The sequence below is a fragment of the Mastomys coucha genome, unplaced genomic scaffold (assembly GCF_008632895.1).
Source record: "Mastomys coucha isolate ucsf_1 unplaced genomic scaffold, UCSF_Mcou_1 pScaffold5, whole genome shotgun sequence".
Classification (NCBI taxonomy): Eukaryota; Metazoa; Chordata; class Mammalia; order Rodentia; family Muridae; genus Mastomys; species Mastomys coucha.
The window spans coordinates 41,277,243-41,294,023 of record NW_022196911.1 but is presented as its reverse complement, the minus strand read 5'-3'; the positions used below and the strand labels follow the sequence as shown (position 1 = coordinate 41,294,023).

Genomic DNA, 16,781 nt, shown 5'->3' with positions numbered 1-16,781 from the left:
CTCTCTCTCTCTCTCTCTCTCTCTCTCTCTCTCTCTCTCTCTCTCCCCCTCTCTCTCTCTCTCATGCTGGAAACTGAACCCAGAGCCTTTTACATGCTAGGAAATCACGCTAACACTGGCTTTCATCCCTGGAGCATATAGTTGTAATTCTACTGTACCCATTCTAGAGATGTAGAAACAGAGGATCTAACAGGTTTAATAATTTGGTCCAGGTATCACGGTGGGGAATGTGAACCACTTCCTGGATTCAGACTCCTGAACCTATATGACTGTTGTTCTCTGTTTCATCTAGAACTTTCTCAACTTTTGTCCTGTATTGAAAGTGCAGCCCGTGTGTTGCCCTGAGTCCCTAACTTCTGCCCTTCTTCAGTGAAGAGCTTGAAGCCAGCTCTTAGGTGTTTAGTAACTAGGCAGGCCATTTTCAGCCTCACTCCTTATCCCAAGGCAGCAGACATCCCAGGTTCTAGAACATACATTCTAGAGAAAAAGACAAGGTACCCATTTTTCTGATGTGCACCCAGTCTGGATCGGGTTCCCTCGGCCATCAGCTCTGTGGTGATAGCTTCACTGTACTGGGAGAACTTGATTTCCATGGATGTGCTGAGCTCAGGGGGACTGGCTGAGGCGAGTCCTCTGGCTCCGCCCACTAGCAGTGAGACTGGAAGAAGCAGGGGAAAGGTGAGGGGGCAGGCTTTACTGCCTGCTTTTCCTGGGCTCAGGGAACTCCCCAGATGAGGCTCGTGAGTAAGGATGCCCTGAGCCGGTGGAACAGGAGCGAGCAGTGCAGAACCAGTCTGATGACGCATAGATGACTTCTTGTCTCACAGCAAAAGATACACACACACACACACACACACACACACACACACACACACCCTACTGGATTTCAGTCCCAGCTCCAGCAAATCTGTTTTCTTGATGGGACTTCAGTTTCTGTAGCAGAAAATGGGTGTCAAATGGGCTGTTTTGTTTTGGTTTTATTTCCCACTTTACTGCTTTTCTTTTAAACTTAGCATACAGAATGGAGGGTCTCGCTCTGACAATTCCATACACATAAATAATTGTGCCTTGCTCATATTTGCTCCCCTCCTGTTTTCCACTGCCCTTCCTACCCCTCATTATTTTTTTAATGAATGCTTCCTTTTCCCCCTTCTGGTACCTGGGTTGAAACCTATGGCATTGCTCATCCCAGGCTAGTGCTCTCCTGTTGAGATGCATCCGCTACTGAGCTACATCCAAGACCAGCTGGGTTTTCAAAAGGGCTTGTGTACCTGTTCTCCACGACTCTTGGGCACATTCAAAAGGTCAACTTTGGCTTTATTCTGCGCCACCACGATGCTATGCTGATGCAGGTGTGCATTACAACCTCCCTGGTCTTGGATTTGGGACCCATCTAGGCACAGAGTAGGAACTCCAGCATGGTATGAAAACTCTAGGCTTAGGTCCCTGGCACTGAGGTCTAGACTTTTGTGATATATGCTAGGGTTGAAACACGCAGGAAGGTCAATAGCAAACATGATTGTGGGAACTGAGAAAACTGAGGAATTTCAGGGGCAGGTCTGTCTGAGAGTGATCCAGCTGCTGCGGCCCCAAGGCTGGCACGACCAGAGAGATAAACTGACTTTCTGAGTTTCCAGTGCAGTCTCACAATCCCAACTCTGAGTGTTCCTGGGAAAGCTCCCTATTTTTTGACTGTTTGCAGAGTCAGATCTCAATGCACAGACCACAATGAAGATGGAGGGATGCTCCACATTCCTGCCCTGTGAGTGTATGATGGTTCTGATCATAGGCTCAGCTATCACATGGGCACGGAGCCTACTTATGCCTTCACCTTTCTTACAGGTCAGACAAAATCAGGGTGGTTATGGCCATAGACGCACCTTTACTACAATATCCCCTTAGGAAGACACTTGAGCTCAACTTATTTTACTAAGAGCCTGGAAATGGTCATTGTGACTACTTCTTTAAATGGCCGTTAAGAATCCTCGAGGTAAACTCTAGAAGAGCGGCCATGTGCATGGTAGCTGGTAGAGTCTTGGTTATGCCTTCTTATGTTTCACAGGATGTGTACAGCTTTGTGTGTCACTGAGGTCTGCTCTTTCTTGGTGTCTGCTCCAGTGAGACAGATAGGAGGCTGGCTCTGGGCTTGAGGAAAGACTCAGACGAGAAGAGCAACTTGGCAAGATGGATCTGTATGGGACTTCTGGAACACTAATCCAGTTGTGCCTTGAAAGAGTCCATAGCCACTGACCCAGAAATAAGTCCTGGAATGGAGAGGTCCCAAACAAGGAAAGCTCACTCTCCAACAGGCTGACCAGGGTCTGGGTGGACCCTTAGCGGGGTGACATTCCCACTCCAGCTAGAGCTGGCATGAAGGTGAAGGAGCCCCTGAGTGAGCTTATGAGTTTACTGGAGAGCAAATGCCCAGATGTTGAGAGAGGATCCCTGAGGATGTGACAATGGCTGAGAGTTTAGCTGGCTCCCTACCTGGTGTGGGAGGTGTCAGTACCACAGGTTGGAATTTTGAAGCCAATCTGTGTGTTATTAATCAAGGTGGTTATGGCCATAGATGCACCTTTACTACAATATCCCCTTAGGAAGACATTTGAGCTCAACTTATTTTACTAAGGGCCTGGAAATGGTCATTGTGACTACTTCTTTAAATGGCCGTTAAGAATCCTAGAGCAACTGTTCCTATAGAATGAATATATATATTAAACTTATGTTTGAAATGAGCTTATGTTGCAAGAGTAACAACAGTTACATTACTCCTCTGAGATTAAGAACTGGGTAGTTACTTGGTCTTTGAGGCTTGGTGCCTCAGAAGTCAGAGTCCTTCCACACTGACTGTCTTACCCTGGAAAGCCTAAGAGCCTAAGAACCTGCTAGTTGCAACAAACAAGAACAGGTCATCTTCCCCAAACGTGTTTCTCCCTCTGCACTCATTGCGGAATACCTCGCACCACTGAGACTGGGTGCCCCGGCTGTCCCAGTCTGCTGCTAACATCCTGGAGGGTTCCTGCAGAGCAACTGGTTCTCAGTGTATGAGAGAATCCCAGAAATGCTGGTCCTGTCTCCAGGGAGGGAATCTGCTCTAGGAGAAACACAGTAAATTAGCTCCAGGCAAGAAGGAAGGCAGCCTGAGCGAGCAGAAGGCCAGTAGTCCTTCTGCTGTGCTCTTTCTTTACCCGAGCTGCCACCTGAAGGTGCTGCCCACTTTTGGGGCACAATTCCCACATCAGTTAAGACCAACAGGACAAGGCCTCAGGTGAATCCCCCACCCCCACCCAGGGAACTCTCTGAAAGCTGACATTAAAACCAACCATAATCTTCATGTCCTTGAGCAAGTAGACACACAGCCTCCATTTCTTTGTCTCTGGAATGGGAATTTTAAAAAGTCACCTATTTGACTGGAGGTCCTACAATTTGCTACGTTCACGCAAATGATGTCCTTGGTGAGAAAACAGCTAAAAGCAGAGAATTGGCAATACACTTTTTTTTTTTCATTCTAGTCTGGTGTTTGGAGCAATGGAAACATGAAGTCCAAACCAGAGTTCAATTCCTGAATCGTTAGACCATGCCCACAATCCTCAGTGTGGTTCTTTTCCCCACCAGGTTCCATAGTCAGCCTCTACTGCTCCTCTCAAGAGGTCCTTTGTCAGATTGTGAGAGGCATCAGCTCTGAAGAGCCCAACAATGCCACCTTGATCACCTGGCAAGAGAGGGTCAGGAAGAAGTATGGCTTCTACATCGGTGTGGGTCTCGCCTTCCTCTCCTGCTTTCTCATTGGCACCAGCGTCATCCTTAAGAAGAAAGGCCTCATTCGGCTTGTGGCCACAGGGGCCACAAGGGCAGGTAGGCTCCTCAGGCTGGAGGGGATGGGTGAAGGGCATCCGTGGTGGATAACTTCTCTTTACAGGGACCCAGCCTACAGTCTGAGGATGGGGCCCCTAGTGGGCACCGGAGGCTCATTGTCAACCCTGCTGAGTGAGAATCCCCACTGTCAAGAGCTGGAAGCCTTCCTGTACAATCCAGTAGAGACAGAGAAGCTTCAGGATCAGACAGGAGAACCAGACACTCCAGGCTTAACCTTACTTACTTTGGATTCTTACCAGTCAGCCAGATTCTTTCCAGTTGTGACTGGAAAGTCACAACTTCTCCTGTGAAATGGGAGTCACAAATGCCCCAGCCCACATCAGGTCAGACTCTCAGGGGCCCTTGTACATCCAAACTGGGGCACAAGTGCCAAGTCTTGCTCATTTGGAAGACTGGGTGTGAGTCCCTGAAATAATCCCTGGGAAAGGAAATCACACATAAAGGAATTCATACCATTTGTTGAATTCCTATCATTTATTGTGTTCCTGCCGTGTACCAGGGTATTCTGTGAGACCTCGGGACACAGAGTCCTATGGTACATTTGATCAAGTGAGAGAGACAGACAGACAACAGGAAATTATCCTGTGATGTGCTGAGTTCTTTATGACTGGGGGGGGGCATAGTCAGGTTGCTATGGGCATATTTTGGAATATGTAAAGCTCAGATCTGGGTGCAGAAGGGAAGTTTTCTACAAAGGTTGATTCTTACACTGAGACCTGAATGATAATGAGCCAACAGGGAAAGGAGACAGGGGACGAATCAGTGGTATGAGGAGAAGCAGGTGCCAAGGCTCAGAGGTGAGGCTTAGCTGGATATGGAACGGAAGGCAGCTCAGGGTGACCAGAGAGTGCAGGGACAGATGAGACATCTCAACAGGGTCATGTAGACTTGGCTACAGAGTTTGAGTCTCATTTGAAAAGGGAACAAATGGGAATGGATCACATTCATCACCCCATTGCAAAGGGTCCCTGGTTGCTGGGTAGAGACTGGATTAGAGTCCTGGAGTAGAAGATGTGGAGGGTATTAGCACAGGTGAGAGGATGGAAGTAGGACAGTGGGGCTGGAGATGTTGTAGATTCCAGACATAGTTTTGGGAGGTGAAGCTCACCTCTTTTGATATTCCCTACCTCCCAGGGGAGGGTAGAAGGATGTGACTCAGGTTTCTGACTTGAGCAACTGGGAGATGATGGCACTCAGTATTCTGCAATGAATGAAGAGAGAGAAACAGGTTTGAGGAAGATGACCCGTTCTTGTTTGGACCTGTTCATTGCCTGACTCTTTCCCACGAGACACTGTGCTTTACAGACGCAGACTGTTCCAATTACAATGCTGCTTTCTCGATTGCTGTTAGTGGGGTCTTAGGCAAGAAATGTGTTTTTCTATATCCCAATTTCCTCATCTATAAAATAGACAAAGAGCAGCACCAGTTTGGCAGGTGTATAGTGGTGCACCTAGGTGTAATGCTATCCTAGCTTGCATTTTCTTGCCATGATAAAACACTATGAGCAAAAGCAACTTGTGAGAAGAGACAGCCTATCAGGAAAGGAAGGCGGCAGGGACTGAAGGAAAGGCCATAGGACAGGCTACTTACTGGCTTGCTCCTCATGTTTAGCTCAGTGTGGCTTTGTTGTTGTTGTTGGGTTTTTTGTTTGTTTGTTTTTTGTTTTTGTTTTTTGTTTTGTTTTTGTTTTTGACAACACAGGGACTACCTTCCCAGGGATGGTATCAGCTACAGTGGCAAGACTCCCACATTAAACATCAATCAAGAAATGCTCCACAGGCTTGCCTACAGACCAATTTGTTTGAGGCAATAACCACTACTGAAGGTCCCTGCTCCCAGATCGCTCTAGCATTTCAAGTTGACAAAACACTAGCCAGCGTAGTGCCGCCCCAGTAGAGATGGGGCAAAGTCATCCTGTACTACATAGTGAGTTCATACACGTGATCTCTCTAAACTGCCGTTAAGGTTGTCTAGAGTCACAGAACTTAAGGAATGTTTCTCTATATTAACGGAATTTATCGGAATGACTTACAGTTTGCAGTCCAACTAACCCAAACAATGGGCAGCTGTGGATGGGAAGTCTAAGAATTTAGGAGTTTCTCAATCCCACAAGGCTAGGTTGTCTCAGTTAGCCTCCTGTATAAGCTGGAATCCTGAAGAAGTAGGTTCCAACAGAGGTGCTGGCAAATAGTGCGAGCAGGTGAAGGAGAGCGAACCCTTCCTTTTTTCCATTGTCCTTATGTGGGCCTCCAGCAGAAGGTATGGCCCAGATTAAAGGTGTGTACCACCATGCCTGGACTTGGAACTTGCTCTGTCCTGGGCTGGCCTTGAACTCAGAGATCTGCTTGCCTCTATCTTCAGGGATTAAAGACATGTACTATCTTGTCTGGGCCTAAATGTTTCCTGGCCACTATGCCTTGAGACCTGGATCAAAAGCATGTGTCATCCCATGTCAGGATCCAGATCAGAAGCCTGTGTCTTCCAGCCTCAGGATCTGCAACACAGGTGTGCCCTCCACTTCTGGATTGTAGTTCATTCCAGAGGCAGTCAAAGTGGCAACCAGGAATAGCCACCACACCTACACAGTGAGATCCTGTTAAAAAAGGAGAGGGAGAGAGGGGGCTCAACAGGTCAGTGGGAGAATGCTTGTTTAGTGTGTACAAGGTTCTGAGTTAGATCATCACCCTTGATAAATAAAAAGTGTGTCTTATGTAAAATGCTCAGAAACAAAAGCGTTAGGGTTTCAGATTTGTTATTCATATTTAGGAGTATTTTGCATATGCATGAGCTATCTTGAGGATGGGACTCAAGTCTGAAAGTAAAACTCCTTATGTCCCTTGTATACCTTTCACAAAGAGCTGAAGGTGATTTTACATCGCTGGTTAGTACCTTTGTGCATGAAAATGCGTTTAATGCTGTGGGATTTTCTATCTCGGGTGTTATGTTAGCATTTTACTTTAGGGGGTTTTAGATCAGGGATGCTCAGCTGTAACATTTTTAAAAAGAGCCATGTCCTCGGCTCTAGTCCCTGGACCAGCATTACCTAAGCAGGTGGGTCTAGCTGGACCCATGGTATATTCCAATATGGAGAACTGGGCAAGCTTGAGATAGAGCTCAGTTGGCAGAGTGAAAACCTGGCTTGTACCATGTCTCGGGTACCATCTCATTATGACATAAAACCAGGAATGGTACATGCCTGTAATCTAAGTACTTGAGAGAAAGAAGCAGGAGGATCAGAAATCCAGTGTTATCCTTGGCTACATATGGAGCCTGGGCACAAAAGACTGTGTCTCAAGGAGGAAAAGAGGAAAATAAGAAAACTGGGAGAATGAGGGATACATTTGGGGCAAGGGTCATTACTGCCCTTCATTCACTCTATACAAGTGTTTGGCAGACAGACCAGTGAGCTTGAGAAAAATGTCAGCTTGTGCTCATTGGAGAACAGAGCAAGTGTGCTTGACCAATCATTCAGAAAGATAGCTTCCCTAGGGTCTGCCCTGCTCCAGTCTACTGTCTCACAGTCTTCTGAGTGTGCAGGTCCGAGGGTAAAAGGCATTTAACACAGCAGGGGGAGTAAACTTTTTATGAACCTGATAAAGGCAGAAGAATTTGTGTTTAGAAAAATCATCATTCTAAGATGGCAGCCGCTTTCTCAGGTCTTTCCACTGCCATCATCATTGTCATGTTTGTGTATACTGTTGAACACTGGCTAAGCTGTGAGCACTGAACAAAACACACACAGTTCTTGATGCTTCTATTACAACTAGGGAAAGCAGAGGAAGATAAGCAGAGGAGCTGCAATTTTAAGTGTTAAGAACCGTGAAGGGAGCCAGGCAGTGGTGGTGCACACCTTTAATCCCAGCACTTGGGAGGCAGAGGCAGGTGGATTTCTGAGTTCGAAGACAGCCTGGGCTACAGAGTGAGTTCCAGGACAGCCAGGGCTATGAAGGGGAATGGTCACCTCAAGAAGAAACAATAGTAATTAGAGGCCAGACTGGGCATCTCTGAGAAGCAGCAGAGACCTCCAGAGTGGGTTTGAATTCAGACATACCCTAGAGGAGAGCATTCTGCACACAGGGAGACACACAGTCAAAGAGCTTAGGGCAGGAAAGAGCTAATCATTCTTGAATACGAAGAGTACAGCAAGGGTTTTTGTGGAGGTGGACAGGACAAAGCTTCTGCTTGTCTCCATAAGGATTAGGGATTTATCTTAAGAGTAAGTAGAAGACACTGGGCAGCTATACGGAAAAAAGTGGTACAATTTGCATTTTTCAAAACCACTGGCTGCCATGCAAGAAACAAGTTGCTACTGGAATAAGTATAGAGTCACAGAGTCTCATAACAAAGCCATTGCTTCTCCTGGCTAGACATGATAGAGTAGGAGGTGGCAGCAGCGTGCTTTTTGGTGCAGAAGGAGGGGAGAGAAGGGCCTCTGGTTTCTACACATGTCACTTACTGAGTATCATTTAGCAAATGGCAGTGGTACGATGAGTGTCAAGAGTCATGTTTAGGGCAGAGACTGGGGCATCCGTAAAAGATGGGATAAATGCCGAATGAGTAGTTAGACACACAGCTGGATTCAAAAGACAAGTTTGAGCCACAGGGCCATTGGATATAGATACTAAGAAGCAAATTCTGGGGGGACAGTTAAGGGAATCAAGGCAGAACTCCACAAACTGTCACCAACTTCTAACTTTTTATCTATTCCCTTCTATAGTGAATGGAGGCTACGGCTACCTGAAGGACCCAATGTGGTGGGCTGGAATGGCTACCAGTAAGTGGCTTCTTTCACTACTAAGAACAGTGATCTACTGATAGCTGGGATGGAGATGAAGGGGAGGGCAGATGAAGTGGTCCTGTCTCTGTTATAGACACTGGGAGCCCAAGTGTCATCTTCCTTGGGAAAATCTTATTTCTGCAGACATCTTACTCTGAGCGATCATTTTCTCAGACCCAAAGGAGGACCCTCCTATGAAGAAAAGGCGCAGAGGCTCGAGATGTAGCTCATGTGGGAAAGAGAGCACTTGCCTAGCATGCACAAAGCCCTTGGTTCAATCCCAAGCACCACATAAAACACGCAAGGTGAACATGCCTGGAATCCCAACACTCCAGAGATGGAGGCAGAAGGAGCAGAAGTTCAAAGTCACCCTCAATTACATAGCAAGTTCAAGGCCAGGCTAGGATATAGGAAAACCTGTTTCAGTTTATTTTTTTAATGACTACATGTGTGTTCTTTTAGTTACCATGGGTATACAGGGCACCAGTAGCACTTTCTCCTGGCCACAGTCTTGGGCCTCCATCTGGTAGACTTTGGGAACCTAACGTAACTTCACTATTCCATGCAATTAAGAGCTTCACCCACTTTGAACATGAATGTTTTGCTACTTTGTCTAAATTTGTATGCTTTCATATTGTTCCCACTGTCTACATGCCTTTTCTGGCTATCAAAGACTAATTATTTTAAAAATAATTTATGATGGTCATCATGATGATCGTAAAGGTGATGATGATGATGATGATGATGATGTGTGTGCGTGTGTGTGCATGTATGTGTGTGTGTGTGTGTGTGTGTGTGTGTGTGTGTGTGTGTGAGAGAGAGAGAGAGAGAGAGAGAGAGATGTACACATATAGTGGGGAAGAGGATGCTCCTGCCCACCCATGTACATGCAAAGACATCAGGTGTATCAGGTGTTTTCCCCTAATGCTTTCTGCTTTAATTTTTGAAACAGGGTTTCTCACTGAACCTGAGGTTCACTATTGTTGCTAGGCTGGCTGGCCAATAAGTTTTGTCTCCATGGTACCATGCTGGGGCTACAGGCACACCCAGCCACGACTGCGTTTTACATGGGTACTGAGAATTTGAACTCAGATCTTCTTGCTTGCACAGCAAAGGACCTTCACGACTGAGCTGTCTTTTTAATCCCCAAAGCCTAATTCTTTTAGGTACAAACTCACACCAATAATCTCCCAAATAGGGTTTGATCCTTACTTTGGGCAGAGCTATTCCACTCACCCTCTGCCTTCACACAGGAAGCCCTGCCTGTACTTGTCAGAAAAGAGATGCAAAAGGTTTTTTTTTTTTTTTTTTAAGGCAAGGGCAGACTAGGGACTCAGACACATGGAAAGTATTTTTGGCTCCTTGATAATTCAGCCGTTTCTAAGCCTCCTGTCTTAGACTATTGTCTTAGTATGGTTTTTCGTGCTGTGATGGAACACTGACCCAGAGCAGCTCCAGGAGGAGCAGATTCGGTTGACTCACAGGCTTGTGTAAAGTAACTTTAGGTTTCTGTCCATCACAGAGGGAAGCCAAGGCAGGAACTCAAACAACAACTGAAGCAGAAGCCACAGAGGAGTGTGGCCTATCGGCTTACTTCTCCTAGCTCTCTAACTATGTGTTCTTATAAGTCCCAGGGCTACTTGCTAAGATGTGCAATCAAAAAAATGTCCCCATGAACTTGCCTCCAGGCCAGTCTGGTAGGATGCTTTCCTTCTCAGATGAGAGCAGCTTGTGCCAAACTGATTAAAACGACAACAACAAAACATCTAATCAACACAACTGTCCACAGTTCCCCTAGTAAAGAATAATTCATGGACCAAGTGATACTCAAGGAATCTACAACCGTAACTGTTTCTTTATTTAATTTTCTAGAACTTATTTTAAAGATAGAGATGAAGACATGTCAATCTGTGATACACACTTAACAGAGGATGTACTAAAAGCTAAAAGACACCCCACATGGCAGTTTCTCAGGTCACTGTGAGCTCAGGACTTGGGCCTTGCCACCTTGACAGTACAGTGGGAGAATGCAGAGTCTGGGTCTGACCTTGTCTCCGAGGAGACAGCATCTGGATGGGATCTTACAGAGTGCTGGTCTTGGGTTTTAGGTACAGTTGAACTGACTGACGCCATCTCTGCCCAGATTCATCTGGAATGGACGTGGTGCCTTGGAGTGACACTGGCCTCTTTCCCTCTCTAATTTCCTAGTGTCTGCTGGAGAAGTTGCCAACTTCGGGGCTTATGCATTTGCGCCTGCGACGGTTGTCACACCGCTGGGAGCACTGAGCGTCCTCATAAGGTTACTGTCCCCTCTTTTGACACCTCTTTCCTGTTTTCAACTTGTTGAGATCTAAATTTAAGAAAGGGGGAGCAATTAGTTCAGGCCTGGGAAGAAGGAACATGCTATTCAGAGCTCCAGGCCCCAGGACTGATGGCTGCCACAGGCCTCAGTATCCCCTCAATGAACTAAGAACATGAGCCCTAGTGTCCTTTTGTTTATAGTGTATATGTAGTATATGTATATGTGAATATGTATAGATGCATACACAGATGCATGTGCATATGTATACACTTCTTCGTAAGCTGTCTATGGGGGCAGAGGGCAGAGTTTATTATCTTCCTTAGTTTCTACCTTAGTTTTCCACAATGTTTCTCACTGCCTGGACCTCACCAATTGACTAGTCTGGAGAGCACCAGTTAATTGGTTAGGCTGGCTGGCCAGTAAGCTCAAGAATCCTCTGGTCTCTGCCTCACCAGCTTAAGGAGTACAGGCACAAACCAGCACAGCTAGTTTTTAGGTGTGTCCTGGGGATTTGAACTCAGGTCCTCATGCTTGCCATCTTCCCAGTCCCAGATACTAATCCACACTTAAACCTTAGCAGTTATAGATTCATAAGTCTCAGAGTCAAGCCTTAACTCATCCATATGCAAAGTAGAATGCTAATGATACACACCCAGGAAGCTCAATGAGGCTGCAACATAATGAATGGATTTAGAAAAAACTAGCTCCAAGCCACCATGGCTGCAATTTACAGAGGAAAACTACGCATTAAATCATCTGAGTGTAATCCATGTTAGTACTCACTTAATCCTTGTACTTGATCCCAAAACCCAGAGTGGTTAAGTACTTTGGCCAAGGTAACTTTCTAGCAAGTTCTACTTCTTGACCTATTTCTTTTCCTTGGGTTGTAGAGCAAACCTTCTTCTACTTGTGTATATCAATATGAAGGCCCTGTTACCAGGCTAGGATCCACTCTATGCAGTATAATTCCAGGTGCCAGGTGTGACAGCTGTGCTATACTATGCTGCCTCTTGATAAGGACTTAGCAAACAACAGTTTTTAAAATTAAAGTTGTTAGAGCTGGTGATATAGAAATACTGGGTTTGACTGCTAACATCCCCAAACAACCCAAACCATAATATAATAAAATAATTACGCCTAAGCATTTGTACCTCTTACCACCCCATTTCTCCCAAGCTATGAACATAGGTACTTCTGTGGGGGTCCTTAAGCCACATCTGAGGGATACTCTCATTTAGGGGCTACCTCTGGAGCTGTGGTAAACCCCTGCCAACCATACCTGGCACCCATAATCTCTTCTGTGTTGTTTTTGTTTTGTTTTGTTTTTTTCCACTTGGTGATAATTTTGAAACCTTTACAATTGTGAGGCAAGTAGATTCCTGACTCCCAGTGCACAACTGGCCTGACTGGTGTCACTGCTCAGTAGAAGTGCCTTCCAAATTCTCACTCCTGGGATGTTTTGAAAGGCGTGGGATTCTCAACTGCTAGGCACTGCCTGTGTGAAATAGTTGGGGCTTGCTGTTCCAGCCTTGCCTAATTTGCATATAGTCCCGGGACCACCTTCCCGGAGATGGCACCGCCCACCGGGAGTTGGTCTGGTCTGCATCGCATCAATTAACGATCAAGAAAATGGCCCACAGGCTTGCCTACCAGCCAAGACTTTTTGAAGTTACCGATGCCACCGTCATAATGCAAGCTCATGGCTCATTCCCAGCCTGCCCAGCCCCCCTTTTTCTTCCCTTAACTAGAAGATCAGAAAGAACAGAAATGGTATCACCAAGGAGCCAGAGGAATTTTGCTCAGAAAAGGTTCTAGAAAGCTTAAAGTTTCTCTTTAACATAGAGGAAAACCCACTAGCTTTGATCAAAGTATTGTTCAAAAACCAAAAACAAAAAACAAAAAACAAAGTATTGTTCTTTTAAGATTTATTTATTCTTTTATGTAACAACAGACATACCAGAAGAGGGCATCAGATCCTGTTACAGATGGTTGTGAGCCACCATGTGGTTGCTGGGAGTTGAACTCAGGACCTTTGGAAGAGCAGTCAGTGCTCTCAACCGCTGAGCCATCTCTCCAGCCAAAGTATTGTTCAATACCTGCCTTTGCCACTTAGCAGTCAAAGAACTTTGCTGAATCATTTAAACTTCCATGAGCTCAGTTTTCTTATCTGTAAATGGAGAGTCGTATATGTTAACTCACATATACATATAATTTGACTCTAATACAATACCTATTAGGAAATACATGGCCCAAAACATAGTGTCTATGATTATTGTTGTGGTGATTTATATTGGCATATGCAAGTGAAAGAGAAGTAGATTCCTATTCTATGACCCAAGGAATAGAAATGGAACAAGGAATAGAAATGGAACAAGGAATAGAAATTGCCAGGAAGTGCATTTGGGGTAAGTAGTGTGAACCTGCAATGTACTCATTTGGCTTGTTTCATGCTACCAGATGCATACAAGCCATGGTTGAAAAATATCTCCTAGCAATACTGCTAGAATATAAGTTCAGTCAATAGGGAGTCAGATAGGAGTACTTTGAAAGGTTCTTTCAACTTGTCTTTGTTTGCTTTTTATTGCTATGATGAGACACTGTTACCAAAAGTAACTTGGAGAGAAAGGGATTTATTGGGCTTACAAATTACATCATGAAGGAAGCCAAGAACTTAAGAGACAGAAACTAAAGCAGAAGCCACAAAGGAGCTTGCTCCTCTTGGCTTGTTCAGTTTGCTTTCTTATACACCCCAGGACTGTCCAGGGATAGCACTGCCCACTGCTCATCCACATTAATCAAGAGAATGCCCTCACAGACTTGCCTACAGGCCAATCTGATGGGAGCATTTGCTGAGTTGAGGTCACCACTTCTCAGATGACTCTAGCTTGTGTCAAGTTGACAATAAACCAACCATGAACCTTTGGTTTGGGGGACAGTTTGCGTTTCAAAAATAAAAGAGATCTATGTGTACTTCTGCTTGTCCGGTACACATTACAATCCCCTAGAAATGTGTTTCTACTTGTGAAAGTTTGGGGTTGGACGGAAGGGATCTAGGAAGCTTTCTACAGGGAGAAGTGGGTTCTGGACTGTTGTTTTCCATAAGTGTTTACTCAGCTCCCATGTGTCTTTTGGGGGGCTGGGATAGGCACCCCTTTCAATCCCTCTCTCCCATCCCCCTATACAGTGCCATCTTCTCCTCCTATTGCCTGGGAGAGAGCCTGAATCTACTGGGGAAGTTGGGCTGTGTGATCTGTATGGCTGGCAGCACAGTGATGGTCATACATGCCCCCAAAGAGGAGAAGGTCACTACTGTTGCAGAGATGGCTTCTAAGATGAAAGACACAGGTAGGCTTCAAGCACTGGGTTTGCAGAAAACACAAGGGGATGAATTGTGTATAGACTGTCTAATTGGCTCTGGCCATCTTCATGCTGCCCCCTTGAGGCAAAGGTGAACAACAGCAAGGAAGTTGGACGGTACCTGTTCCCAAGGCTTCCTGGATTGATGAGAATACATAGTATTTCTTGTTCATTGTGTGCCAGACATGTCTCTAAATACACATTATTTTATTATGAAAACATGTTATGCAGGATGATGCATCATATTATAAAACAGCTCTTCAAGATAAAAGGAATCCCATTGTTTGGTCTTTTTTTTTTTTTTAAACAAATGAGGAAACTAAGGTCTTAAGAGTTTAGTAACTCACACGAGTTACTAAAAAGGGTTACTAAAAGGTTTGAGGCTGGGACTAGAACCTGCCTGTGTCAGGCTATAAGGATACTATCCGCATCTTTTGCTGAATAACTTGTGCCCATCCTTCCTGAAGGGTTCATCGTATTCGCTGTGCTTCTGGTGGTGTCTTGCCTCATCCTCATCTTCATTGTTGCCCCACGTTACGGGCAAAGGAATATCCTCATTTACATCATCATCTGCTCTGTGATTGGATCCTTCTCCGTGACTGCCGTCAAGGGGCTTGGTGTCACCATTCGGAACTTCTTCCAGGGCTTACCAGTTGTGCGGCACCCGCTCCCCTACATTCTATCCCTCATCCTGGGACTTTCCATCATCATCCAGGTTAACTTCCTCAACAGGGCACTGGATATTTTCAACACCTCATTGGTCTTCCCCATCTACTACGTTTTCTTCACCACAGTGGTGGTGGTCTCCTCCATTGTCCTCTTCAAGGAGTGGTACACCATGTCTGCTGTGGACATTGTGGGTACTCTGTCTGGCTTCGTCACCATCATCCTGGGTGTTTTCATGCTTCACGCTTTCAAGGATTTGGACATCAATCAAATCAGCTTGCCCCACACGCACAAAAACACGACTCCAGCTCCTGCCCCAGAGCCCACGGTCATTAAACTAGAAGACAAGAATGTCCTTGTGGATAACATAGAACTTGCCAGCACACCATCACCACAACAGAAGCCCAAAGTATTTATGATCCATTCTTAAAGCCTGGCATTCATGAGTAGAAGGAGGCATCCAGTGGTCTAGCCTGACCTCTCAAGTTCACAACTACCTGGTTACTTTCAGCACATCTGTTGCCAAGGGCTACTTTTTTTTTTTTTTTTTTTTTTTTTTTTTTTTTTTTTTTTGAGATATTCACTTATACCTCACTGCTAGAAAAAAAAAATCCCTACCCAGTAAGGTAGGGGGCAGGACTTCCTGGACGTACAGCCTTGGTGACTAAATCCACATGGTTCTGTTGGAGCCAGCAAGTTTCCAGAGCCTCTTCCCTCTGGTTGCTTCAATATCACCATGTTGTTGGTAGAATTTGACCTGCTGAATGTAGCCCAGCTCAAGAACTTCCCTCAGATATCGGTCATCAGGTAATCCTTCATACCGATTAGCCTGTCAAGCTGGACTTCTCAGTCCTTAGCCCAGGAATGGAACTTGTGGGGGTGCTACAGAGCAATCTGTAGACCTCATCATGCCAAGGTGTGTAGCGCATGCCGAGGAGCCTGGTGTTTCTTGTAGGCAGAAGCAAGACCCCAGCTGACCTTCTTACTGTGAATACCACCTGACATCTCAGGGAAGTTTCAACTGGCCTGTACTCCAAGCACTCCAGCCTGGAGGTCACATCTTGTTGTCTGTGCCCGCAATGGCAGGTACCACTATCCTTCCCTCTCTCTGTCCATCCCAAGACACCAGTCACTGACACACATAGGCTGTAACCTTAGAACCAACAGCAGGGGATGCCTCCTAGTCCAGCTCGGCTGTTCAAACCAGTGTTCACCTAGCAGCCTCTGGGAAGAGAACAGCAGTGTGCTACCACACTGGAATTTAGCAGAATACAATTTCTTTGCATCAAGAAGTTGACCATAATATGACTTGGGGAAGCAGGGGAGAGTATAAAACCCAATGTCATGGTTGTCAGAATGGAGTCATGGGCTCTCTGGAAACCTGGACGTAATGTTTGGCCTGACTCAGACCTGAGCAAGGACCAGACCAAAAAAGGTATGGGGAAATTTCCAAGCTATATCTAGTAGAATCATATTAGAATCCCAGTAATCAAGTGGGAGTGCAGGCTTGACACAGCCTTGTTGGCCCAACTGGAACTGAGTTTATCTCCATTGACAACCTAGCTGCCCACACTGGCAACAGCATGCCATGACTCCTCCATCATCACCTGCTCTTGGGGCCATTTTTGGTGACCTCACATTTGGCCAGAAGCAGTCAGAGAATAGCAGCTGGAGAGAGAGAGAGAGTGGGGTCCTTTTCTTCCTAGCTTCTTACAGCTGTGAACGTGTAGGCTTGACACAAGGAACATAAGAGAGTGAAGTTAGGTGCCAGTGTGTGGGAAAGGGGAAACTTGATCTTCAGT

General features: G+C 45.7%; 1 protein-coding gene across 1 annotated transcript in view; it reads left to right on the top strand.

Annotated features, from left to right (window-relative positions):
* Positions 1–15,521, top strand: part of Nipal4 (NIPA like domain containing 4) — a 16,880-nt gene extending 1,359 nt beyond the window's left edge. The window contains exons 2-6 of the mRNA XM_031354782.1: positions 3,616–3,855; positions 8,595–8,651; positions 10,863–10,953; positions 14,141–14,301; positions 14,781–15,521. Coding sequence (XP_031210642.1) covers positions 3,616–3,855; positions 8,595–8,651; positions 10,863–10,953; positions 14,141–14,301; positions 14,781–15,409 — 1,178 coding nt within the window. The 3' untranslated portion in view covers positions 15,410–15,521. The remainder of the gene's footprint in view (positions 1–3,615; positions 3,856–8,594; positions 8,652–10,862; positions 10,954–14,140; positions 14,302–14,780) is intronic.
* The last annotated feature ends 1,260 nt before the right edge of the window (positions 15,522–16,781 follow it).